Source organism: Mucor mucedo (genome assembly GCF_025094135.1).
Source record: "Mucor mucedo strain NRRL 3635 chromosome Unknown EV154scaffold_1, whole genome shotgun sequence".
NCBI classification, from domain to species: domain Eukaryota; kingdom Fungi; phylum Mucoromycota; class Mucoromycetes; order Mucorales; family Mucoraceae; genus Mucor; species Mucor mucedo.
The window spans coordinates 273354-300408 of NW_026252285.1; the positions used below are offsets into that span (position 1 = coordinate 273354).

General features: G+C 36.0%; 6 protein-coding genes across 6 annotated transcripts; 4 read left to right on the top strand and 2 right to left on the bottom strand.

Moving 5' to 3' along the window:
* Positions 1-1637: 1637 nt before the first annotated feature.
* On the top strand, positions 1638-8555 carry EV154DRAFT_454627 (Ion transport protein-domain-containing protein). The gene is made up of 14 exons (XM_051597314.1): positions 1638-2547; positions 2619-2771; positions 2854-3183; positions 3238-3293; positions 3351-3584; positions 3655-4295; positions 4376-4456; positions 4526-4618; positions 4675-4792; positions 4873-7801; positions 7857-8002; positions 8077-8200; positions 8250-8389; positions 8459-8555. Exons 1-14 carry the CDS (start codon positions 1694-1696, stop codon positions 8482-8484), a joined length of 5925 nt encoding a protein of 1974 aa, XP_051463646.1. The 5' UTR covers positions 1638-1693; the 3' UTR covers positions 8485-8555.
* A 37-nt stretch (positions 8556-8592) lies between these two features.
* Positions 8593-12037, top strand: EV154DRAFT_489402 (CBF/Mak21 family-domain-containing protein). The gene is made up of 6 exons (XM_051599291.1): positions 8593-8893; positions 8946-9233; positions 9299-9799; positions 9857-10446; positions 10530-11079; positions 11143-12037. The coding sequence occupies exons 1-6, from the start codon at positions 8615-8617 to the stop codon at positions 11980-11982; spliced, it is 3048 nt and encodes a 1015-aa protein (XP_051463647.1). The 5' UTR covers positions 8593-8614; the 3' UTR covers positions 11983-12037.
* Positions 12038-12500: 463 nt separating this feature from the next.
* EV154DRAFT_489404 (uncharacterized protein) lies at positions 12501-13814 on the top strand. Its single transcript, XM_051599292.1, has 2 exons — positions 12501-12684; positions 12744-13814. Exons 1-2 carry the CDS (start codon positions 12608-12610, stop codon positions 13621-13623), a joined length of 957 nt encoding a protein of 318 aa, XP_051463648.1. The 5' UTR covers positions 12501-12607; the 3' UTR covers positions 13624-13814.
* Positions 13815-18485: 4671 nt separating this feature from the next.
* Positions 18486-19006, top strand: EV154DRAFT_410136 (uncharacterized protein; the record flags this gene model as incomplete). The annotated part of the gene is made up of 3 exons (XM_051595384.1): positions 18486-18633; positions 18693-18795; positions 18973-19006. 3 exons carry the CDS (start codon positions 18486-18488, stop codon positions 19004-19006), a joined length of 285 nt encoding a protein of 94 aa, XP_051463649.1.
* A 3141-nt stretch (positions 19007-22147) lies between these two features.
* EV154DRAFT_454631 (uncharacterized protein) lies at positions 22148-23730 on the bottom strand. The gene is made up of 2 exons (XM_051597315.1): positions 23451-23730; positions 22148-23386 (listed from the first exon to the last, which is right to left on the bottom strand). The coding sequence occupies exons 1-2, from the start codon at positions 23548-23550 to the stop codon at positions 22332-22334; spliced, it is 1155 nt and encodes a 384-aa protein (XP_051463650.1). The 5' UTR covers positions 23551-23730; the 3' UTR covers positions 22148-22331.
* Positions 23731-23771: 41 nt separating this feature from the next.
* EV154DRAFT_489413 (uncharacterized protein) lies at positions 23772-24368 on the bottom strand (the record flags this gene model as incomplete). Its single annotated transcript, XM_051599293.1, has 1 exon — positions 23772-24368. A coding segment is annotated over one exon (539 nt), but the record flags the coding sequence as incomplete, so codon positions are not given.
* Between the last annotated feature and the right edge of the window lie 2687 nt (positions 24369-27055).

Sequence of the window (27055 nt, forward strand, 5' to 3'; positions counted from 1 at the left end):
CATTAAGAGTCGTGGTTAAGGTTGTATTCATCTGCCTAAACTCAATACACTCGAGTGATGTCAGTTTATCTGTATACGTTGATGAAGGGGATGTTTTTTAGAGACCAAGATTTTTATTGTAAGCTTTATTGAACCAAATTAGGATGTCCTTAAGCGACTTGAAATTGTGTTTAACATGTACAACTCCGCACATAAAATATTCGACACTTCCGTTTTGAGCCAAAAAAATAAATAAACCTACTCTTTCTTCGTTCAACGATTCTTTCATATTTTATTACACAATTTATCATGCCACTTACTGACATTACTAACAAAGTCTCTAGAAAAAGCAAGGAACTTTCAGATTTCGATCGTGGAGTCATTTGCGGTTTGGCAGAGCATGCCAAATGGACAGGTACCCAAATCAGCAAAGAATTGGGCGTTCCTAGAACAACCGTTGTTACGATTATAAAAAAGTATCGAACTGAAGGGATCACGACTGTCCAACCTCGTCCAGGAAGACCAGCAAAGCTGACAGCAAGAGCTGAGCATCACCTGACGCTTTTAGTTCGAAGGGACTCCTTTGAACCTTTAAGTGTTCATATGCAAAATCTTGCGAAGGCTACCGATCCAATCAGCCTGACGACATTGAGGAATGCACTTCGCAAAAACGGTTTTTATTCTTGCAGACCTTCCAAAAAACCGTTTTTGAGTCTTAGACATAAAAAAACGCGAAGAGAATGGGTCGACGACAAGATGAATTGGACATTAGATGACTGGAAGAAGGTAATCTGGTCCGATGAGTCGCGATTCGCACTCAGGCACAACGACGGTGGTGTGAGAGTTATTAGAAAGAAGGGTGAAAGGTATATGGATAGATTTGTTTTACCAACATTTAAATTTGGTAAGGGATCAGTGATGGTATGGGGATGTTTTTGGGCAGGCGGTTTGGGCCCTTTGGTGACACTAAAAGGGTCTGTCGATCAAGAAAAATATGTCAATTGTTTAAGTCAAAACTTTCTCCCTTGGCTTGAACAATTGACAGAGAAATATGGTCATGACTTTATTTTCCAAGAAGACGGTGCCCCATGCCATACAGGAGGATATACGAGGTGGTGGAAAGAGAAGGCTGGGATTGCAGGCTTTGAGCGATGGCCCGCTCAAAGTCCCGATTTGAATCCGATTGAGAACCTTTGGCGCCTCCTGGGACAAAGGATTGCTAAAAGAAGAGCCCAGCTTCAAAATCTTAATGAATTGGAGGTTGCACTTCATCAGGAATGGAAGTTGTTGGGGGATGAAGTGTGTCATAAGCTTGTAGAAAGTATGCCCGATAGATGCCGGGCAGTAAAAAAAGCTCGTGGCTCAAATACCACTTATTAACGTAAATAAAAAAGTTTCTTTTTACAAAATATATATATATATTGCTATTTTGTCAAGTTTGGTAGAATTTGAGATACCTTTTATTAACAAGTTTTTGGTTTTAAAAAAATGCATGACTAAAGGAACTCAAATTTTTGTGAAAAGTGTCGAATATTTTCGGTGCGGAGTTGTAGACCCCTCTACTAACTTTTTACGCACAGCACATTGTGCGGAAAATGAAAAAAAAAGTGCCCAATTTGAAAATCTATGTCCAATTTGTGTCTGCAAATACATTTTCTATAAACCTTCTCCTCAATTTTTTTTCCCTTGTTTTACACTTTCTTCCTCTAATGTTATGCCTTCTATAAAAAAATTAAAAAGTGTTAAAAAAAGCTTACACAGATCTTTGAATGAGAATTTGTTGGCTGGGCATGACGTGCAATCAGATGATCAACAAGAACAGTCGCCATCCTTCATGTCTTTTGCACCCAAAGTCAAAGTGAACACTTCTGATATTCAACGTCGATATACCCAAAAGAAACAGCCTCTAAGTATGGATGCTTTTATTACCGAATTCGAACAAGAAAGAAGTCCAACTCCTTTAATTATTGAGGATAGCAGTATGGTCTCATTTGATGATGAAAACCAGGACTTCTCAGATACCGCCAGATTAACAGTAAATGCATCATCTGTCTCTGGTTTTCATCAAAATAAGGTACAACAAGATGATACATCCAGACCTTCATCTCAGCAACACAGAGCTTCACACGTTTATGAGCCTGCCTTAATAGATCCCGAGGTAGATCAACGAACAAGAAAAATCAATAAGTTTATCCACTTTGATAAGAAGGCTGCACTCAAAAGAACATCGAGAGCAATACGTCGATTATCAAAAAGGGTTATCAATGTGCATAATAATAATAGTGACAGCTATATTCAGCCTCAACAACAAGCCCAGCCGCACACAACCGCACTGCCACAACAAAATGGACCGGATTCAGATACTTTCCCTCTTATTCACCAAGGTATACATAATAAACCATATCATATGTCAAAACCGAATCATTTGCTGGCGCATGCTGCATCGTATTATATCAATCCAGAAAAGAAGGATGCCAAAGAATATATTCATTTAAGTGGATATAGTTTAAAACTACTTTCACCAACAAATCCGTTTCGAATACTCTTGGCAGATATATTGTGTTGGAAGTAAGTAAGGAGAGAGATAACAAAAAAAAAAAAAAAAAAATGGGGCCCGTTCACTTAATATTTTTTACAAGATGGTACGAGACTTTCATGATGTTACTGTTGGCCTTTCATGGCACTACCTTATTCGTTGTTGGCTGGGGAACAAATTCTGATCCAGAGCCACCAAACCAATGGGAAGGAACATGGGATCAGTTTTCACTTTTAGTCATATTTTCATTATACACGTAAGTGGCACTAATTTATTTTTTTGTAAAAAAATGTAATACCAAGGGGCTTATAAGACATAAAAAAAATGATGATCTATAGGCTATTTATGCTATGTCAGATTATCGTTTATGGACTCTTTATCAACCCCAAACACACCAAAACTGCGTTTCTTCGACATAGTTGGAACCGAATAGATTTTGTGTCGATTATCGCTTACTGGATTGATTTTGGACTGTTGTTAACCCAACAAGAGATTAACGATGAAGCCGGACGGCGATTGCTTGTATTTAAAATGCTGTCAGCGCTCATTCTACTCCGATTATTAAACCTCACAGATGGTAATCGAGTTATTTTGAACAGTCTGAAAAAGGCTGCACCTTTATTGGTCAACGTCTTGTACTTCGTGCTGTTCTTTTTCGTTATTTTTGCGTATGTGAATACTTGGTAAAAGATAATGCATATATGCTAATATATAAACATTAGAATCGTCGGTGTTCAGTCATTTAAAGGCTCATTTAAAAGACATTGCGTGTGGCATGGTAAGACAGGATCCGGATAATTGGAAAAAGGGATTTAACATTTTGTCCTATATTTAGATCCAGCCAATAGTACAAACACCGTTGAATTAAGTCAATATTGTGGGGGGTACATTGACGAATTCGGCAATACAGTGCCTTACAAGCTCAAAAACAATGAGAGTGCACCATGGTCGAAAGGATTTATTTGTGAGAATGGATTGATCTGTCAAGAAACTGAAAATCCATTTGGCGGGACAATTAGTTTTGATAATATTTTTGAATCCATGCTGCTCGTCATGATCATTACTGGCGGTAATTTAAAGAACAATAGGAGATGGGCTGAAAAGAAGATTAACGACATTTATTTTTTTAAAAAAAATAGTACAGTCTTGGACAGATCGTATGTACGATATGATGGATGCCGAATACTTCATCGCAAGTCTTTATTTCGTTATTATTGTCATCGTTATGAATTTTTGGTTGGTCAATTTATTTATCGCCGTCATTACCGAAATGTTTGCTAAAGTGCGAGAAGATTCTCAACATTCAGCTTTCACAAGTTCGAGTATTAAACCCGTATTAGCAGATGACGAAGAAGGCTGGGCCTTTGATGCAAAGCGAGAAGAAGCCTTAAAGCTAAGGAAAATGACAACTTTGAATTTAATTGTTAATTTTATGAAGCCCTTTTGGCTGCTTCTTATCGCCGTGGATTTATTTTGTATGGCAGCCAAAAACAATGACATGTCGGATTTCGAATTGGAATCATTGTCTATGGTTGAATTAGTATTATCCTTGGCCTTTCTGTTTGAAATACTGCTGCGATTATTGAATGATAGAAACGATTTAAAGGGATTTTTCATGAATAAGATGAATTCAACGGATCTTATCATTGCAGTTATCACCTGTATTATACAAATACCGCCTATTCGCAAACATACCTTGGTGTATATATGGTTCACTGGATTCCAAGTGCTTCGAATATACAGACTAGTTGCAGCTGTTCCTCGTTTAAGATCTCTTATGGTTTGTTCCCTCTTAAATCTCATTTTTTTGGCCGCTTGATGCGTGCTTTTGCACAATACTAATCGTCTTATTATTGACAGTCTCGAGTTTTGGGAAGTGTCCATGGTTTGATCAATTTATCCTTCTTCATTGTGCTAGCGACTATTATTACTGCTATCATTGTAAGTTCAAGTGGGCTTTTTGAACACGATATGGATTCCTCATTTAATTATTTTTTGACAAAACTGTAGGCTTACCAATTGTTTGAAGGTGTAATTCCATCTGATTCGGGCGAGGAAATGAGATTCTTTTCGATTTACAATTCATTTGTCGGTTTATATCAAGTACGTTTTGATTGGATTATATACAAGTATAGTTGACTCACTCTTTTAATATGTAGCTATTTTCTGGCGAAGATTGGACTACGGTATTGTACAATGTTATGGAAGCAGGTTCTACCAATGGAAATAGTGCCATTTATGCCTTGTTTCTTGTTTTTTGGTTTGCTTTTTCTAACTGTAAGTACACCTTTTTTAAAACCGACAGATGTTTTTTTTATATATTCGTTTCCCTCATTTAATGGCATTTTTATCAATAGTCGTTTTGGTAAATATGTTTATTGCTGTATTGATGGAAAATTTTGAAATTGCCGAAAACGACAAGCGTAAAAACCAAATTCTTCACTACATGAAAAAAACAGAAAACGAAATCGACAAGAAGACAGTGGTGAGTCGATGGAATATTTATCGATATTTTAAAGCCAAGCCAAAAGAATTGGATGTTACCAACATTCCTAGTAATTTGGTACTGTCTGTGCAGAAAAGCATTGTGCGAGAATTTATGAATGAAGCCGATCAGCAACATGAGCCTGTCCTCGTATCTTCAAAATCAGTGGATGAGCCACATGGCGGTTTAAAAAGAGTACAGAACTTCTTGTCAAAACTGTTTCCGGATTCTAATAATAAAGTGACAGACCAACCAAAGTTCAATAATCGAACCAGTCTATACCTCAACCCTGGAACAAACGCTCTAGATCAAGTAGGCACCTTTTACGACTTCAAGAAACGAGGAGGAGAAATTAATGAACCAAGATCGTTGAGGTATTTAGTAGACCCGACGCTTAGAGAAAATGTTGCTACTCGCTTTCAGCAGGAGGCTGCAGATCACGACATTGATGAACGAAGGGCTTTGAAACGGGATTTTATTCTAGCTCATCCCAGTTACGATAAATCTTTGTATATATTTTCGTCCGGTAACCCAATTCGAAGGTGGTGTCAGCTCATTGTTCAGCCTAGTCGCGGTGAGCGTATATTTGGTACACCTCCCTCAAGATGGGGCAGCATAATATTTTTGACGATCATTACTATATGTGTACTAGCTAATGTTGTGCTTACAGTTTACAACTCGCCAGTATATCAGCACGAACATCGTGGTAACCCGGCTGTTCTCCAAAGATTTATTAATCTAGATTGGGCATTTACGGTGATCTTCACGTGTGAATTCCTTATTAAGGTGATTGCCGATGGTCTCTTATTAACACCCAACGCTTATATGCTGAACGGTTGGAACCTTTTAGACGTCTTTGTCTTGATCTCTTTATACATGTCAAACTTTGGAAGGTTCACAGGCGCTACAGGTCTAGAGCGTGGGTTTCGAGCTTTTAAAGCATTAAGAGCTTTACGGTTGATTAATTTACTGGGACCTGCTAAAGAAACATTTACAGCTATTCTGGTAACGGGTTTACCACGTATTCTTGATGCCGCAGCTTTAGGTCTTTGTCTTATTGTGCCTTTTGCTCTTTATGGCCAGAATATCTTTATGGGCTTATTTTATAACTGTAATGACGGTGATGAGATGACAAAATTTGGCTGTTTGAACGAAGGCATGTTGGATATGCAAGAGCCTCAGCCTGATGGTGCTACCATGTATATGCCCCGCATTTGGGCCAACCCGTATGTGTATAGCTTTGACTCGTTCTGGAGCTCGCTTTTGATTCTGTTTGAAATTGCCTCAGGTGAAGGCTGGGTGGACGTTTTGGCTACAAGTATGAGTGTTATGGGTAAAGATCAGGCTACGCAACAAGACGCAAGTCAACTTTGGGGTATTTTCTTTATGGTCTATAATCTGGCTGGTTCTGTCTTTGTAATCTCGCTCTTTTTGGGTGTTGTTATTGAGAACTTCACGAGAAGAAATGGTACAGCGTATTTGACAGGTGATCAACGACGTTGGTTAGATCTGAAAAAATTGTTAAACCAGATTCGCCCTGCCAAAAGACCCAAGGTCATGCCATCTAACCCATTTAGAAAGATTTGCTTCAATTTAACTGTGGAAAAAAGAGGAAAATTTTACAAGTTTATGACGTTCATTATCTCGCTAAATATTTTGTTCTTGTGCACAGACTCTGCTAATGATTTAGATGGTAACGAGGATAATGGGGCTAAAGGCTGGAGTCGTGTAAAGGTGTATATTTATCTGGTGTTTATTGGAATATATTGGCTTGAAATCATGGTTAAACTTTTGGGTCTTGGATGGAAGTCTTTTAGAAGAAATCTCTGGAATTTGTTTGATTTGACCATGGTGATCGGAAGTTTTATTACAGCTATTATTACTTTGGGGAATCCGAACCTGCAAGTGAACGTGGAAAGTCAGAAACTGTTTATGACGGCCCTTTGTTTCAAGTTGGTTCAACGAAGCGATAGTCTGAATCAGCTGTTTACAACGATGGCAGCCTCTGCATATCAGATCGTCAATGTGTTTGCTGTCTGGTTTGTGGTGTTGACGACCTATGCCATCATGTTTATGCAGATCTTTGGTCTAACAAAATACGGACCTAGTGCGCAAACAGAGCACATCAATTTCCGATCCTACAGCAATACAATGATTTCCTTGGTGCGGTATTCTACGGGAGAAGGATGGAATGCCATTATGCATGATTTCACGGTAGAATTCCCCAATTGTGTTGTTGCAGATGATTACCTTGATTCAGATTGCGGCTCTTTAAGATGGTCGTACTTTTTATTTTTAACTTTTAACATTATTTCCATGTATATCTTTATTGCCATTTTCGTCGCTGTTGTGGCCGATAATTTTTCGTATGTGTACCAGATCAAGGCAAATTTCTCGCTGGTGAACCGAGACGAAATCCGTAAATTTAAAATGATTTGGGCTTCTGTTGACACGGAGAGAACGGGGTATATATCTGCGAGTCAGTACATGACACTTTGGCGTAAATTGGAAGGTATTTTCACTGTGAGAATTTTTGAACCTGAATACTCGTACAAGAACTTGGTGAAAGAATGTAGTACAAATACTGTCAATGAGGAAGCGGGACACCATTTAGACATGCATGCATTAAATGAAAAACTAAATCAACTGGATAAACGAGAAATACACGCGAAAAGACATGATTTAGAAAAGATTTATTGGGAAACGGCACTGGTGGAATCTACGGCAAGAGGTGTATCGTTCAACCAAATGTTACTAATGCTCGCACAAAGGAAATTAATTGTTCCTGAGAACTCACTCATGTAAGACGCATGTATAAAGAAGAAAAAGAAAAGTCATCTAAATTATTTGTCTTAGATTGGAAGAGTTATTAGAAAATCAGAAAAAGGATGAAGCGATTCACACATTGATCTCTATTGATCGAGTTAGAGGGTTAATAGAAACGATCGCTTTAAGAAAAAAATTCCTTAAACATTTAGCAAACATTAAAAAGCAACCCGAAGGTAAATATATGGAAATCTTGTACCATGTTGCACATGTGATCACTGAGCACACACATTTGTTTAATTTTACTTAGTCCCTGCTATTGTCATTGACAACACTGATGTAATAGTAGCACAACAGCAAGATGATGGGACACCAATCAGTGGTCACCCTGATCTCAGGTCATACAATGGTAGCTCGGTTGTTTCCTCTGCAAAGTAAGTTGATACATACAAAAAAAAAGCCTATTTCCTAAATCATTACTAGTCATAGCGTTTCTTCCGTCTACGACCATTACTTGTCAAGCGATGAAGAAAATGAGGATGACGTTGATGAAGAAATTCTACAAGAGGGGGAGGAGGAAGATAGTATTATTGAAGATGTTCCATCTCATGATATCTGGAAAGGTAAGGAGTGTAAAAAAATAAATCATGAAATATTTACTGACTTCTTATACTGACTTCTTAATTTTTTAGAAATGTTGAGAAACGCAGATAGATAATTTGAAGGGGAGGCTTATTTTCCCGTAAAGCAGTCACATGACTACTTTTTTTTTTTTTTGACTTTTTTTTTATGTCAAAATAAAGCAAATCTTTTTCTTCATTGTAACTTTTTTTTTTTCATTACATACAATGGCAGGAGCAGATAGAAAGAACAAGTCAAAGGACAAGAAAGTCGACAAAAAGACTTTTGACAAGAAAGTCGACAAGAAGACCTTTGATAAAAAAGACAAGGCAGTAAAGTTCACTGACAAGAAGAGCGATGAGAAGAGCCCTTTTGCAGCACAAAACGATAAACTTAAGGAAGCCATTTTAGCATTAGGTGGAACTAAAGGCGATGTTAAATATTTGGAAGAAATTGATAACGAGGAAAATGATAATTTGGTTACTGGCGATGATGAAAAGACAGAGGTAAAGAAGAAAGGAATGAGCTTTGTATGTAAAACTGACACAATTGTATTAGGCCTCTCTTCAAAAAGAATTGATGAGTTTCATGACCAACATTGGTTTATCTGCTTCAAAGTATGAACAAGATATTGACACCGAGGATGAACAAGAAGAAGAAGTTGTCGAAGAAGAAGAAGACGACGAAGAAGAGGTGGAAGAAGAGTCCGAGGAAGAAGAGTCTGAGGAAGAGTCTGAGGAGGAAGAAGAGGAACAAGCAAAGCCTGTTGAGAGTGTCATTGAAAAGGAAGACTATCCTTCCGAAATGAAGATCCATCAACCCAAATTGATTCCCAGTAAGAAATTGGTAAGCTTCAAATGACAAGTTGGAAATATGCATCAACTGACCTAATTTATTTTTATTTTTGACAGCTTGTTGAACCTACACCTTTCTGGTACAAGGTGGCACTTCCTCCCGTTTCCGTCGAAGGAGTTCAACGTTTATCTCCTGTGGAAACATCTGAAAAATACAGCTTTGCACGCGAAATTTTAACTGAAGAAAACACCAAAGCAGAAAAACATCCTCTTTTAACATCTTCCAACCGTAGTTTCATGTCCAACATCATTACTTCTGGTACATTGAACGATAAAGTGTCTGCATTGACCTTGATGTTCCGTGAATCACCTTTGCACGGTATCAAGACTTTAGATACATTGATGGCTATGGGTAGAAAGAAGGGTAGAAACGAGTCTGTCATGGCAGTTTCCAGTTTAAAGGATTTGTTCATTGGCTCAGTGTTGCCTGATCGTAAAATGATTTATTTCGCTGATAGACCTCTTGGATCCAAGGATGTTACCAACTTGCATTTGTTATTATGGATCTTTGAAGATCACCTCAAAAAGACTTATCTTGAATTCCTCCAATTGATCGAAGTAAGTTGTATTATGCACATATGGAAACGATGCATATATTAAATTTCTTGACAATAGGAACTCTCTCGTGATACCTTAATGCATGTCCGTAACAACATGGTCACTTGTATGCATGATCTTTTAGCTAACAAGCCTGAACAAGAACAAAATTTGCTCAAATTGCTTGTAAACAAATTGGGTGATTCTGACAATAAGGTAGCTGCCAAAACTTCTCAATTACTTATCGAATTATTGGTCAAACATCCCGGTATGAAGATGTTTGTTATTCGTGAATTGGAACAATTGGTGATGCGCCCCAATACCAGCGAAAAAGCACAATATTATGCCATCATCACAATGAATCAAACCATTTTGACCTCCAAGGATTCAGCTGTTGCCAATAAGCTTGTCGAATTATACTTTGTTTTCTTCCGTAAGCTTCTTAAGATTGTTGAAGAAGAAGAAAAGGACGAATTGAAGAACAAGAAGAAGTTGGATGAAGAAGTTGTTTCTGACGAACCCGAAAAGAAGAGTAAAAAGAGAGAAGCCAAGGAAAAGGCACAAAAGAAGGAAGAAATGGAATTGGAAGATCACCAATCCAAGATGATTGCTGCTATTTTAACCGGTGTTAACCGTGCTTTCCATTTCGCCAACATCTCTGATGAAATGTAAGTTGTGAAACAAGTATTGAAAAAAAAAAAAGATAACATGTATTTATTATTTGTGTATGTATATTTTGTTCGTAACTTAGGGTCGAGAAGCATTTAGAAGTTCTCTTTAGAATGACTCATGCCAGTACATTCAATGCAGCCATTCAAGCACTCTCACTCATTTTTACGATTTCTCTTGTGAAGCAGAATGTATCCGATCGTTTCTATCGTACATTATACGAATCCTTATTGGATCCCAGAATCAGTCACTCCTCCAAACAATCCATGTATTTGAACCTACTTTTCAAAGCCATTCGTGCTGATACCGACACTCGTCGTGTTAAAGCCTATGTTAAGCGTATGGTTCAAATTGCAGCTCGTAATCAGCCCGCATTCATTTCTGGTATCTTTTTCCTTTTAAGTCAATTGATGGAAGCACAACCCGGGCTTCGTACTATGCTTACAACACCCGAAGAAGACGATGAGGAAGAATACTTTGTGGACGCACCCGAAGATGATGACGATGAAGAAAAGAAGGCCAAGATTGCTGCCGAAAAGGCCAAGAGAGCTAGCAACGGAAAGGGAGAATATGATGGTAGAAAGCGTGATCCCAGATTTAGTAATGCCGAAAAGAGTTGTTTATGGGAATTGGTTAGTACACTTTTTATTATGATTTCACAACTGGAATACTTAAACCTTGTTTTCTTATTTTAGATCCCTTTCAAAACACATTACCATCCTTCTGTTGCCAAGTACACAGAGCAATTGTTCGCAGGTGAGCTTATTAAGAACCAACCTGATTTACATCAATTTACGTTGATGCATTTCTTGGATCGATTTATTTATCGTAATGCCAAAAAGACTGGATCTACCAAGGGTCAATCCATTATGCAACCTCTGTCTGGTAGCAGGCGTGATGGCGGTATTATGTTCACAAAAGGAAGTGGTATCAAACAAAATACAGTTCCCCTTAATTCGGATAAATTTTTGCAACAAAAAGAAATGGATGTTGAAGCAGATGAAGTATTTTTCCACAAGTATTTCAATCAAAAGGCAGTAAGTGCACCCAAGAAGTCCAAGAAAGAGAAGGCAGCAGATGATAATGAAGAAGAGGATGAAGTGTGGCGTGCAATGATGTCATCTATACCCGGTGGATTAGACAACGACGATGAAGATGATATTGAGGAAGATGAAGATGACGAAGAAGATGATGAAGCTATGCGTGCTTTATTGATGGATAGCGAAGACGATGAAGAAGAAGGCGAGGAGATGGATTTCGGAGAAGAAGACGCTGACTTTGGATCGGATGAAGAACCATTGTTAAATGAAGATGAGGAACTTGAATTGATGAATGCATCTAGTATGGATGAGGAAGAAATTGAAGGATCATCCAACAAGAAGCGTGCTGCCAAGCAAGACAGCGAAGATGAATTTGCGGGATTAAGTAATCGTCAAAAGAAGAAGCAAAAGAAGGAGAAGGAGCGTCTTCCTACCTTTGCTACTTATGAAGACTATGCTAAACTCATTGAACAAGATGAAGTGGATGAAGAGTAAAAATCAAACTGTATATAACTACAACAATAATAAACGATTTAGAATTATTTTTTTTACCTTGTACGGACTTTTTATGTGTCAATAATACATTTTTAAACTTGTCCAATTGGTAATACGAAATATTGAAACGGAAGCAACGTTACACAATGAAATATGTAATTGTTTTTTTTGAGGCAATGATAAATGGATATTGGCTAAATAGAGTATCCACTCGTTACCTTGGATACCAACTAATTCGACAGTTTATTTTTCATGCTTGTGAAAGATACAAATAAATTATAAATCAAATGTTGGTCCTTCAGGTAATTCTCGTTCAACGTAACACCGATTCATTGATAATTGCCCTTTTAAACAATTCAAGTGAAACGTTGAAAAAAAGAAGGGAACCATTTTATTTCGGAGATGTATTACTTGTTTATTTAGACGCCGGTTTAAATATTTGTGTTCTTATTTTTTGTCTGTGTAACTATTTTTTTTATTTTTGGGCTTTTGGGAAATATAAGAAATCAAATCTGTCCTTTTCTTTTTTTTTGTTTCCCTTTTTTTTTTCATTTAACTGTATTCAACGATACAAATATTCCCCCTTCTTTTTTAGCCCCCTTACATTTACACAGAAAAAAAAAAGATGCCCGTCCCTATTGAATACAGTTCTATTCGTCGTATGAGTACAATTACTGTACCCAAACAAGACATAAACTTTGAGTAAGTACATCAGGAGAGCCAAAACCACATTAGAAGCTAACATTTTAATATTTTTATAGTGCCTATGACTTTCAATTGTGCCAACCTCAAAGTGATATTAAAGGAGCATTTGAGTCTCGTGAATTAGAAGCCACATTCTGTCGTGATTTTGCTTGTTGTGGTCTTATTCTAGAAGACCTTCATGATTTATTACAACATTATGAAGAATGTCATGTTAGACTTGAAGACGAAGAAAGTAGTTTTTATGATGATAATGAAGCTAGCTCTAGCAGTAGCAGTTGGTCAGTCTCTTCATCTAGTAGCCAAACTGGTAGCGTGCTTGAAAGTCCAGTCATTGAACAAGAAGGACAAGAGACTATAGTAGCACTGAAAAAGAAAGCTGCTGCCTATCTTTCTGATTTGTACAACTCTACACCCCTTGTGTCCCCAACAACAACATATGAAGAAGATAATTTACCAGTGAAAACTGGAAAGAAGAGAAGCTTTGGCCAATTAAGTGCTTTTGATTTATTGACCCAATCTGCTGCTAAGAAAATAGCTCTCGCTTCTGGTGATTTACCATCACCTTTATTAACCGATGAAGAATTCTTGGCTCAAGCAGGTGCCTTATTAGCTTCAACCAATGCCAACTCATTTCATCATGGCGCCGATAAACCTTATAAATGCCCCGTCGGAGGCTGTGACAAGGCTTATAAGAACCCTAACGGTCTTAAATATCATAATCAACACGGCCATTGTAACATGACAGCTGATGAGAGCGAAAACATTGCTTCTAAACCTTATCAGTGTACTATTGGCGACTGCGGCAAAAGATACAAGAACTTGAATGGTCTGAAATATCATATCGAACATTCCCACATGGCTGCTCTAAATCATACTTTAGCTACTTTTGGTCATTCCATCTTTAACACCACTGAAGATAATGCTTCTTTATTCTAAAAATGTTCTTTCTATAGAACCTTTCTTCCCCTATTTGTAAAGAAAATCCACTCGTCCTATTCCACTATTGTATATATCTCTCTCTCCAAAAGCTTTTTCTCTCTCTCTTTTTACTCCAAAAAAAAATTCTTATATTCTTATTAATTTCTTACTTCAATATATAAATAAAAAAGTGTTTTTTATTCCCTAAATAGCTGTGTTTCATTTCTGGAAAGGTCCCCTCATTTTTGTGTGGGGGTGTCAGTTTATTTTTAAAATCCGCAGCAAAAATCCGCAAACAAACAAAAATGCTTAAAGCACATTATATGGTGTGAGTACCACGCGACCTGAACACTATAGTGTCACTTTACGAATATTTTGAACACCCGTTGCTTATTTAATATCAATAAGCCTTTTCAAACATCAAAGATACTGATTGTTATTTTAAAATACAAGCTGGGCGAGCAATGTCATGCAAAAAAAATAAAAATAAAAATTAGATCAAAGCTTAAAGTTACACTGTAAGACCTTTTTTTATTTTCTACGAAGAATGTATGCTGTTGAACATAGCTAATGTTTAAAGAACGTTGCTTATTTCACATCTACATAAACTCATCCAGTGTTATCTCAAGTACATGTTGTGCAAGGAGAGACAATATGCAATCAGTCAACAGTGTTATTCCTCGGAGACGTACATAAATCGAGATAAGAAATGGCACTAAAGTACGTAACGGCTTACCACAAAAGTGATCGGCTGGTTTTGAAATAAGAGAGTAAGTAAAGATGACTATTGTTGATAAAAGAGAAGGTAAACAGCCGCGCTTAATGTATCATAGCCTGTACCACATTAAAAAAGGTTAAAAAAAGAGATGATTCTTTTATCTTTCTGACCAATGAAACCTTGGTCCATAGTTGCAGTTATTATTGCAAATACATTTTCAAAAGCATACCACTATTTCCCAGCTCACAACACTTTTCAAATGATGTATACTTTTTTTTTCTCTTTTAGAAGAAAATAAAGCGGACTTTCAATGTTTTTATAGCCTTTGTAAGACACTACCAACATGTTGGCTAAAATTGTACCCAGGATTATAATCGTACATCATCAGTAGCGTCTTACGAAGGGCTCGCATCACCACAGTTGCTCTAAATGTACTTTCTTTGCATTCTTAAATTTTATTCACGGAAACAAATCGGGTGACCTGTAATCTAAATATCGTAAAAGATCTTCCTTGTTTGACTCAGCCTATTCCCATTTTTTTTTTTTTTTTTTTTTTTTTTTTTTTTTGGAACGAGAAACAGTGCTTTTTCTGTTGTAGCTGGTCAAATCAATTTTGAATTGATATTAGAGGGGTTGATATTGGCATAAACTTGATTAATCATCAAATATATCCCTTCTTTTAAACCAAGACAACTGTCTGTGTTCGAAAAGGGTGTCATCCAACACTATTGACAGACGTGTTTGAGCTTGCCGCACTACCCCTTGTATTCCTTTGTTTTTCTGGAGGCATCGTTTCATGTAAGCATGAGTAAGAAACTAATGTCACCAAGAAAAACTGTTTGTTAACCCCACAATATATATTTTTACGGTGGTCCATAGATATGTGCAAATAGAGAATTCTTGCTTTTTAAGCTTTAAGGTATAATAGCCGACTTCAAATAAAAATAGACATGTTTTTTAAACGAAACAACCCCATATTATGTGCTCGACACGTATTATCCTCCGTATCACCAACTTATTATCGGCCGGGTACTGTCCTATTGAGTAGAAAATTACTACCCTACCCTTCCGTGAAAAGAGTACATTTTACTACTATACAACTACAATTGGTAAAACATTCACTATCCTCCCCTTCTGTCACGTCTACAAATAAAAAAAAATAAAGCCGATGCATTTATTTTTAGGTTGCAGTTCTATCCAAAGGATCAAAGTATTGTTGATTCCGAACTTGCACAAAAATCCATGTTAGGGGAAATGTATGCTTGTGATTTAATGCAACCACTTATTTCCTTCTTGGTTTTATGTACTTGTTAATAAAAGAAACGTTCTCTTCTCTCTACCTATCATCAAGAGCTGTTTCTAATAGAGAACAGAACAATAAACAAAGTTTAATACATTTATCATCAATCCGAGAAGAAAAGGAAACAATGGGTACTGTATGAAAAAAACAGTGGTCCAAAAAGCTCATTTACAACTGCAGGATAACGAGTACCTTACCAAACTACTTGACAACGACCCTCAGATATTTGTGGATGATATAATAAATAGCTTGACTGAACAATTCGAAGTCTTCACCATTTCAAAATCGCAAATGAACAACCATTTACGTAATACTATGCCTATCACTGTAAAAAAGCCATATATTTTGAACCTGAAGTTAGAAACTCAGTAGAGAATCTCCAGACACGATTCGAATGGTTTATGAAATGGAAAGATTCTGATCTGGATTTTACAAAAAATTGTATTTTTATAGATGAAGCCGGTTTCTACATCAACATGAGACTCAATTGGGCCAGATCGAAAAGTTAAAAAAAGGCCATCGTATAGCAACCACAAACCAGAGTACCAACACATACAAACATTGGTGCCATTCACTCCTCTAGCATTATTCACATTGCTGTCAGAAAACCACCACCAAAAAAAGAAATCGAGGCTGCTAAAAACAAGAAAGGGAAAAAAAGAGCACTAACAGAAATTAGTGGAGAGAATACAGAGGTTAACAACGACTCTACTGATAATAATTCAGTAAAAAAAGGTACAACAACTGCTCACTTCGTTAAGTTCATTAACGAAGTTCTTGCTGTACTGGATGCCGAAGAAGCTTTTAAAGGGAGTTATATAGTTCTAGATAATGCTTCTTTTCAAAAGTCTAAGCCGATGATAAGAAATATTGAAAGTAAGGGTTACAGAGTAATGTATCTGCCTCCCTACTCGCCTGAATTGAACCCTATTGAACAGTTTTGGGCAATAGTAAAAGGGAAGATGAAGCGTGACAGACTAATGAATGAAGAAAATCTGTCCAGTAGAATTACTGATGCTTGTAATGATATACTCATCAGTGACCTTAACGGTTTCTGTAATCATTCTAAGCGCCAAATTGTTAATTGTTATAATAAGACACCTTTCTAATATACAGTCGTTCCAATTTTTTTAAAAAAAAAAAACTGCCCTTTGGCGTTGGGAAAGGTTGCGAACCGGGTTCAGTAAAAAATGAAATGCGTTCAGTAAAAAATGAACTAGGTTCTGTAAAAAATGAACCGCGTTCAGTAAAAAAAGAAATGAACCGCGTTCAGTAAAAAAAGAAATGAACCGCGTTCAGTAAAAAAAGAAATGAACCGCGTTCGGTAAAGAACCTGCTTCAACTAGCTTCAGAACTAAACAATTGATCTGCTCTTTACTCCAACACCAGATGAACATAACTCGTGATCAAGCCATCTGTAGGTTTTTTTTTGTGAAGATTACAGCAGCAAGATTGTTGAAAAAGATCGAAGAATTTGGCTCTTTTGATGTCTGTGTTATGAAAACGATCCTAAGCGACCTGTTATGGTGCATTTGAGTGTGATTCGGAACAATCCCACAACCTTTAAATGTTATTTAACTGAAGAATCAGCTGTGGATCTTGAGGAAGCAGTAGAAGCAAAATCTGAACTTGGTAAGCACTGAAAGATTATATGTTATTCCTCGTAATTTGGAAATATCTAGAACTTTGTATTTTTTTTAAACGTATTTTTTTCAAATAAACGTATTTTTTATAATCACGCGATGGTCTACACGTTGATTGACATGCCATATCATATAAAATTCATGGGATGATCGATTTCTGTTTTCCATAAAATCTGCTTCGCTGTCATTACAAATTACTACTGAAACACATATAGACAATTACCAAGCTCTGACTTGCTTGGGAGGTTTTTGCAAGTGTTTCTATTTTAAGTAAAGGCTTAAACATTATGGATGATAAAATAGACAAATGAAATCATCCTGACATAAGCTTGTTTATCTATACATAAAGCTGGTTCGCACACTTTATTCTTCTCCTTTTCTTTTCCCTTAACATACTTCTTTTATCGTATGAAAGTAACCGATTACGTAAAAAGGTTTGTTTAGTAGTGACTCTTGTTTCTTTGAAAAGAAGCTAAATTGAAAAAGATATATATTGTGATATTCCGGCTGCAGCTAGTCTTTGCTATACGAGGGCGACCTCCTAGGCAGAGCTCTTGAGTTTTTGGAACTCACGGACTGTGAATAATAGGGATTGCACTGTAAATAGGTGCAATCATACTGGTCTGCTGGTCTTCTGGCTAGAATTCCTGTAAGTGGTATAAAAAAAAATACGTTTGAAAAAAATACGGAGGTCTAGATACTTCCTCGTATTTTGACACTAAAATTTTAAATTAGTTTTGGAACGAAAAGTAATCACGTTTCTGAATGAGGTTTATAAACCTACCGATCTTCAAAATGAAGCTGTCTATTGCCTTCAGGAAGTTGAAAACAAAGAAATATATGACTCAGTTATTTCGAAAACTGAATGCATGAACAAGAAGTCTGAAATAGCGTTTGCAACTTGGTGTTCGAAAAGAAAAGTTAGCTTTATGGGTGAGCCATTTACTAGGAAGAGGAGTAAAGGATTGAATAAGCGCTATAGGAGACTTTATGTGATGAAGAATGAATTTAGAGGTAATATACTATTTGAGCTTCTTAAAAATACGATTATTTATTCTCTACTGTTAGTGAGGGTGTTGTGAAATCCATCACTACTTCTATTCCGCGCTATCAAAACCACATAAGCTCTCTAAAAAAGCAAGGATGCACCATCATTGGATATGCTAGGAAGTCTACTGGTCGCAATGATGAAGAAAACAGAAAAAGGCTTTTGAATAGCATGGTGCAGTACTTAAAAGAAAGATCTTTATGTGACACATTCTTTGTGTCATGGTCTTGTTCAGCCGCCGCCAATATCGCCTCAAGAGACATGAATGTCAACCCTGATTTGCTCACTGATTTGATAGGCGTAAAAGGAAACACTCAATGTATTTGTTAATATGTGAATGATTATCAACAACAACACTGATACTGATATTTTTCTTAGCCATGATTTCGTACATCAATTCATCAGTAACAGACATTTGCCTTGTAGCAGTCGATTTCGCAGGGCTGTCTACCAATGTTGGTGATCTACAAAAAAATTTCAAGTTAAATTGCATACAAACAAACCAGCTTTAGTCACGCTTCTAACACATATTTGCTAGTACTCATAAGAAATTGAAGACTGTCCTCATCGACAAATTAATTTATGACAACGAATTCCACGAATTCAAGAGAGAGGCCGTTCTGAGTGATCCAACAATTTTATCGTCTTTTGATTGTAGATCAAAACCAGTCCAAAGATCCAGAAAAGTCTGAATACTCAACTGTCGTCCGATATTTATGTAATAGCCGAGTTTTATTCATACCAAATACATCATCTTATTCAAAATTTGCATATTTTTATTGATCTTCTATGACTTTAAGCTAAATCCCGTCCCTATTGGGTCAATAATAAATGCAATTCTTCGGCCAATGTTAGTTACCAACTTGTGCCAAAAATAATTTAACCTTATGGCATTTATTTTTTAAAATCCGATCAATTTTTTTTTGACCTTCGGCCAATTATTTTTTTAGAAAACGCCAATTTCTATAAGCCTGACTGTACAAGACTGACTGACGATAGCGGCTTCGTTTCGTATGGTATCTGTCTATCTTTGAGGCGAGTTGATAAACGATAATCGTTGAATCCGAAAAATGCCGGGTAGTTTTTTATTTTTGGCTTTTTTTAATTTGAGTTGGAGTCTAACGTATTATGATTCCACACCAATTATTAGGCTTGATTTATTCATCGGCAAATGCGATAAAGCGGCCTAAATTCAATTTGCACCAATGAACGAAATTAAACCATTTAAAAAAAAAATGTCTTTGGCACGATAATCGATCTTCTTGACATTAGAGACTTTAGGGGATTAATTTACACTGTACTAAAAAGTAAATTATACTGTTTGGAAATCAGATTAGTGTTTTTTTTCACCATTTTTTACACTATTAGTGTAAACGCTTTCACTAATCTGTCCTTGAAATAAGCCAATCGCTTCTGTCAATATCCCATATTTTAAAGACCAACTTTTTAAAATTCATGTTATTGGCCTTCTACTAGTCTGTATTAGGACAGTGATAAAAGTCACTGTGAATGCTGTAGTGTAACACTTAGTGAAAATCTGAGTCCCCTAAACTCTCTATTATCATCGAACGAAGTACTCTCCGCTAAAACAAAATAAATAAGCTTTGCTTTTATTTATGCATGCATATTCTGTCACCTTTGTGTTGACCAAATATGATAATTACCACGATAATTTAACGTAGTGTCACAAGAAATTCTTATTGGACCCTGAATTACTTTTGGTCGCCTCTTAAACAATAATTCTTTGTTTGTTTCCACAAGACATACACCCAATGTTGGGCTGTCCAAAAATAAATTGTCGCATATACTATTGGGCTTGGCATCTAAATACAATGTGTAAATGAAGACCGAATTTTTAAGTCCATCGATAAGCTTAAAGTCAGAAAACGAAATAAGAAATTCTGAGAACATTAATTCGTCAGGATTTGGGCATGTGTTTTATTTAAGACATAAAAGGCCGCCGACATAAAAACTATTCATAAGATATAGAATTAAAATCTATTTCGTAAACATATAGTCGATAATCTTAAGTTTTAGTTTTAACGACACTGATTCTATTTTGTGGTATGTATTATCCAGGCCGTGGTAATTTAAGTGTTCTGAAAATGACCTTTCTTTTTGGCAGATAGTGAAATTTATTCCGTCAGCTTATTCTAGTTTATAAGCAACCACTTTATCGTTTTTAGAGCTTGTAGAACAATAAACACCATCAAAGCCTTTGGAAAGATAGAATGGTGTTACTTTTTCTATTGATATGTTGATTGGCTTTGTCAAATTGCTTCTTACTTCCTTCAAAGACTAGCACTGCAATACCTATCTTTATCTACATATATTTAGCAGAGCTAGTTTACATCATAATGAAATCTGCTTTTTCTGTGCGACTTCATTATCAAATCCTTAACTATAATGTCATATCACAATAAGATCTATGTTTTTACCGCCGCTTTGGATGCCCCGATCTCCTCAATTTTGCTAGGTATGATGCAGTTAAACAATGGCGTAGTAATAAAAGTAGAATGGTCAAGCAGGAAAGGACGCTTGACCGAAATAAACGAAGCTTGTGCAGCTGATGGAGATTAATCAACTCAAACAAGAAGTATATGGATCTTAATCTTAGAGGCCAGGGCTAAGAACATCTCTTTTTTATATTTTCACGGAAATTTTGCATTCTTAGGCATAACAACCTTGATATTAGCACAGTAACAACCATATCTACAACAACAAAAAAGGTTGGTTAAAAGTACGCCCTTCACAATTACAGGTTTTATGCTCATCCTGAGTTTTATGGATTTACTATCAAAAAGGTCGTACCGTCGTGCTTCTAGAATTTCTTTGGGCGATACTCATACTCTTTCTTATTCAATAGACCACTCGTAGCATTTCAACCATTTTATCGAAAACTCCGCGTCAAATTGCTCAGAAGTTTCCTCGTAAATTTTACATGAACAGGATTGATTTATAAATATAGTATGCATATCAGATGTTGAGTATTATTAGAACTGTTTCATTTTTAAACGGCAGAGAATGTGAGTTTAAGGCTGAAGTAGTTATTAATGCAAATAGCGAGAGAATGTTTGTTAGTCAACATACGGGAAAAATAGATACCTTAAGATCTATTCCAAAATGACTGTAATACTCTTCGGATGATAGATTCATCCCAATTCAAATATTAAAAGATACTTTATAATTATTTTGGAAATAATAAAATCAATTTTCAGTCTATAAATCACATATATAATCAATATTATTAACCAGACAAAGACCAGAATTTCTAGGCATATCAAGCTTGTCACTTACTTCGGATAAGAATAGAGTCCTTAGTTGATTGTGCTAATATCCAAAGAGGTTGTGGTGAATAAAGTGAAGATATCTGCTAATATTATATAGGCACCTAGGTTGCTGATGCTTTAATTGATTATTCAGTAAAGATAGTTAACAATATGAGCATGGGTTATAAGTAGATAATGTTTCTTATAGACCTGATATTCTGTTAAAGTTAGACAATATTTGTTTTCTTTAATATTTCGAATAAAAAGAGCACGACTCTTATAGAGCAAACTATTAGATAATTATTTATTGAAACAAATTTATACAGTCTTTACAAAAGGTATATGCATATATTTTCTTCTCAAGGTTTTACATTACGTATTACATACTTCGTCTAATAATCTTTTTGGTTAGATATCTTTGTCATAGTTGACACATACTTTGAAAAGGCTCGACAATTATTGACTGATATAATGCAAACATATCCCTTGATCAGACACATGGTGACGACTCCGATACAATATGAATGTAAATACTGTGTGTGCAACATGCCTTTCTTGGAAATTACAACACCAATTGCTTTTAGGTGCGACACAAGTGTTACTAAATCGCAAAAGGGTATTATACATATGTAGCAAAAAAATTGTCAGTGATTCGACCTTTTATTTATTTTTTTAAACAAACAGTATATAATATAATAATAATGAAGGATGGGTTAGGATAATAGTAATGATACAAACAAGGTCAATTTTAAGCTATGTACATGGAGCTAACTCTTTTGACTCTATCGATACTATTACCAGAAGATGAAACGCCCGATGCATAATCAATACAATGCTTGGGGAAAACACCCTTTGCATTACCGCGTGACAAATTAATACCTTGACACCATCCATCATCATACTCAACTAAAACTTCAACTTGATCGCCTGTTTGGATATCAATCTCATCACTCAAGGTTGGTGTATATGTTGCTGCAACATGGAATACGCCAACAGAGCCAGCTTGTGTGGGAGAAAGCAATGCTCCAGAAACGGGAACAGCAGCAACAGCGGCAGTAGCAGCGGAGATAGGAACGATTGGATCAAGGTGTTCATTGTTGTATTGTTCGTTCAGTTGGGGTTTATATTCTTGAGGTTGAGGTTGATACTGTTGTGACTGAGGTACAACAACTGCAGGCTTCATAGACTCGGCAATGATATGATTGTTAGCATCTTGGAACTGCGTGTTGCTGTTATAATGAGTGGGTGTAGTAGGAGAAGTAACTGCAACAGTAGGCTGAACACCGTATTGGTGTTGATATGCTGGCTGTTGTTGTTGCATTGGTTGTGGAGTATGGAATGCTTGGTCACTGCCATATCCCATCGTGAATGGATCAGGTTTAGTTGACATATGTCTTGCACGACTCTTGTTATTCTTCTTGCGACGGACGAAAAAGTAGGCGACGGCACCCAATATGATAATAACGATGGCGGCTACAATACCACCAATAGCACCACCAGATACACCACCACTGTTTGTGTCGGCTAATGCAGTAGCGGCGGGGGAGCTGACAGTGGCAGATGTCATTGCCGTGTTTGTTGCTGCTGGGATCAACATTGGAGTGACTGAAGTGGGGGTTGAAGAAGGAACGGCCGAAGATGCATCGGTGATGGCCTTTGCTGAGGTTGGCTTTGCGGAGGATGCCTTTGTGGAGGTTGGCTTTTCGGAGGATGCCTTTGTTGTAGTTTTTTTTGTGGTAGTAGTGGTTTTTTTGGTAGTGGTGTTTTCCTTTTTAGAAGTGGTTGTGGTTGTATTATCAAATTCTTTTTTTGGTATAGATAAAAATATTACTATTATTTCTCGAGACATATTTTTATTATAATTTACCTTGCGCTCTTCTGTTCAAGTCTGCCCACGAGAACGGAATTGCTTCTGCAGTTTCCAGCATTACTGCAATGGAAGAAAGAATAACTAAAGGTAAACTCATCTAAGTATTATTTTGTTGTCACAATTATGAGAGAAAAAAGAAGGAATGAGGAGAGGATAAATTATATATGATATTAATATATAATAGGGAAGGAAACACGATAGAAGGAGTGTAAATGGGCAAGCAAAAAAAAAAAAAGACAACAACAACAAAAAAAGGAGAGAAAGGGAAAGAGGGAAATAACAGCTAAAATAAATTAATGTGCTAACAAATATAATCAATTTTGTGCTATCCAGTGGGTTTATTAAAAAACTATCAAGGTTACACTATAAAATTTATTTAGTGTAGCCTACCCATGAATCAAGTACCTGGGCATCATATTTAAAATCAATAGATTTGATTTTTTCTATAACTAATTGTTCTATATCTTTTTGGGCGATCGTTTGAACAATAGCTGTTTGATTGTCAAAGAATACACGCGTGTCGTAAATCCAGTCGATTTGATTTAATGTATTTTTGATTCGGTTTGCACATGCTTCACACCCTAAACCGTCCAAATGAAATCTATAATAAACTGTGCCTTTACTGCCATTAATTCTTGCTGGCAGATGATTCACTATCTTGACTACCTCGGGACTGATCATAAAAGCCACTGAAAATAACAGGGAAAAGAGAGCTTGGCGGTTCTTCAATCCATTGTTATACATATTGTAACTTAGCAAAAGGACCGTGATGCTGCTAAGAACATGTCTGTACGGTGTCAACACCGCAAAACCGGCACAAGAGATCGAAAAAAAATTGAGCACCAATTGAATAATACAGCACGAGGAGGATAAAAGTCCTGTCAGAGCGGGGAGTACCTTTAAAGAAATTTTCATGGTTTTTGTGGTTTTAACCACCTTTAAAAATACCCTCTCTTTTTATATCATTCGGGGGAAATCTTTTTTTTTTTTTTTTAACAAATCATGATTGGCTTATTTATTTTACCCGTACTGCTCCTTTCAAGAGCAGAAATTTTTTTTAGGCACAATTTGCTCACATTACTGTCTATACGTGGCGTCATACATAGCCATCGGTAATTGTTAATCGTAAAACTAGTATATTTCACTTGTGTTGAATCTGGGTACCGATTTTTTTTTTTTTTTTTTTTTTTTTTTTTGCATGATTCATTCGGTCCAAAAAAATTTTTATTTGTCAAACGTTCATGTATGTGGTACAGTGTTATTGGACAAATGCATAAAAGCTACCCAAACTTAAGCAATATGAGAATAAAAGATTTATCTAATCCATGACATACTCGGATGGCAGTAAGTATTTTATAGATAGTGCTTGAATATCATTGCTTTTATCATATCAACTGCTTCATTCTATGATTTTCTAGTAGTTTTCACTGATGGTATCTTTGCGCTCTTCGCTTTTCTTACAATTTTTTCCGGAAATTGTGTTTGTTTAAAAATGTCCCACTATCAGAACGAGAAGGCGACTTGCATTGACATGCGTTCTTCAAATAAAAGTAGACATTGCACTTTCATTGCTCACACAAAATTTAAATTGGCATGAGTGACGGATCTTTCATTTTTGGCCGTTTTTCTTAGGGACAGGAAAAGTGCACGTAATCGCTAGGTAAGATCTGTGTCTTAACTGTCATTCAAACCCGGAAACATGAATATATTATCAAAAACAATGTAATAGTTACGATTAAATGTATGTTGAACAGTTTATACCTCTTTTGTCAATTACATCGTTACCATTTTACCCTTAGGCTCGCTTGATCTTAATGTTACGTAGAAACATAAGAGTAAAGTCCAAACGAGAAGTTGAAAGAAAGCTATAACATACGCAAACAGGTTTTCCATATGTTGGTATCAATTAAGGCATCATTTAATCAGACATTACGAATACGCGCACCTTGGCTGTCCCGATTTTCGGCCAGGTCAAATCTTTCAATTGGAATTCGATATGAATGGAAATCGATGATTGCTTGATCCAAAGACGCCAGAAAGCTGACTGGTGGTAATTAATTTTGATTTTCGAGACTACGGCTTCTAACAACCCTTTTTTAAGCATTGTCTTTATGTCATGATTATAAATATAGAAACTTTTAAATCCAGTTTTCCTAAAAGAAATGCTTCCATGTGAAGCAGATAATGTGCATACTTACTCGTTATAAGTGGGAACAATTTCACCTAAAGTGTTGGCGGTAGTAGATCTAGTAATACTTCTGCTGCTGTTGCACGATTAAAAAAATAATGATACGACCTATGATGATTTGTGTATCAAACATTTTGCTCACAAACACGTATTTGCTTAGAAGATTCTATAATAATAAATGTTATCAGCTATTTGCTTTAGCGTTTTATATTCACGTTTATTTATTTGTTTTGAACTCTAATTCATCTCTTCTTTGCCTCTTTGTCTCCGGTAGTCTTGATATTCTTTGCACCAGGTCAACTCTTGCTGATCTTTAAAAAAACAAAAAAAAGAAAGAAAAAAAAACTAGGTTACCAAGTCTATTTTCTCATAATATAGACACTTGCACGTAAAGTGGTCTTCAAGACAATCTGAAATAATTCCAGCCAATCCCCTTAAAATAGAACAGGTAGGCTACTACTACTTAACCGGTAACAATCGAAATGTATGAATATCAAATGTTTTTATACGTTTTTATAAATAAGTGTTACATTGCTTTTTAGTAACTTTTTGCTCAAGTATGTCAGCTTAAAACGTGAAATTGTAGTGATTCAAGACTTATAAACTGTCAAAATACTTGATTCCAAGTTAGGACTTAGTGAATTATGGCTACCCTCAATAAAAAAGTGGATGTCTTAAGAGAACCGATGTTTCATCGTGTTTCAAAATTAAGTGCTGATCAAATTGGCTTATAAAAGTCATCGATCTAAACCAAAATATGATTAATTCAAGTTTGCTGATATTGTTACAAAAGACGAAGCAACAACAGACTCTATGTACATAAATTTGATAAACAAACTTTAAAGGATGCTACAAAAAATAAGTAAACAGCAGTTATTGATGCTATTGTCTTGTTTAATGTAAGAATGAATATAAATTCAGTGGGTTAACTTGACAGCTAACCTGTGCTTTTATCAAATTTCCCAGAATATAAGACCGTGTCTTGGCTCTCATTTTTACATGCATTTTAAGAGTCTGAAACGTGAAGGAGTAACGCAAACGAAACTTTGCATGTAAAATGCTATATATACGCAGATAAAAATACCTTGAATACCTTAAATACATGCAACAACTTGGAAATAGTTGTGGCATTTAAACCAGTCTATATGTATTCTTTAAACTCCTGCTAATGGCAATTCTGATGACTTCAACATTAAGATATGAAACGTTATTGTACTCGAGTGTCATTATATGATCTTTTCCGTTTTACAATAAGTTATTTTTGGGTGTAAAATTACGTTGTAAGTGTATAAAGGATTTTATATCTATCTTGAAGTTCCCACTGATATGATAATAAACAGGCGATTTATGCACGACCCTTAATTGAAGCATGCCAAATTACTTCAAAAATTGGTCTGTACTCTAGTTAAAACAG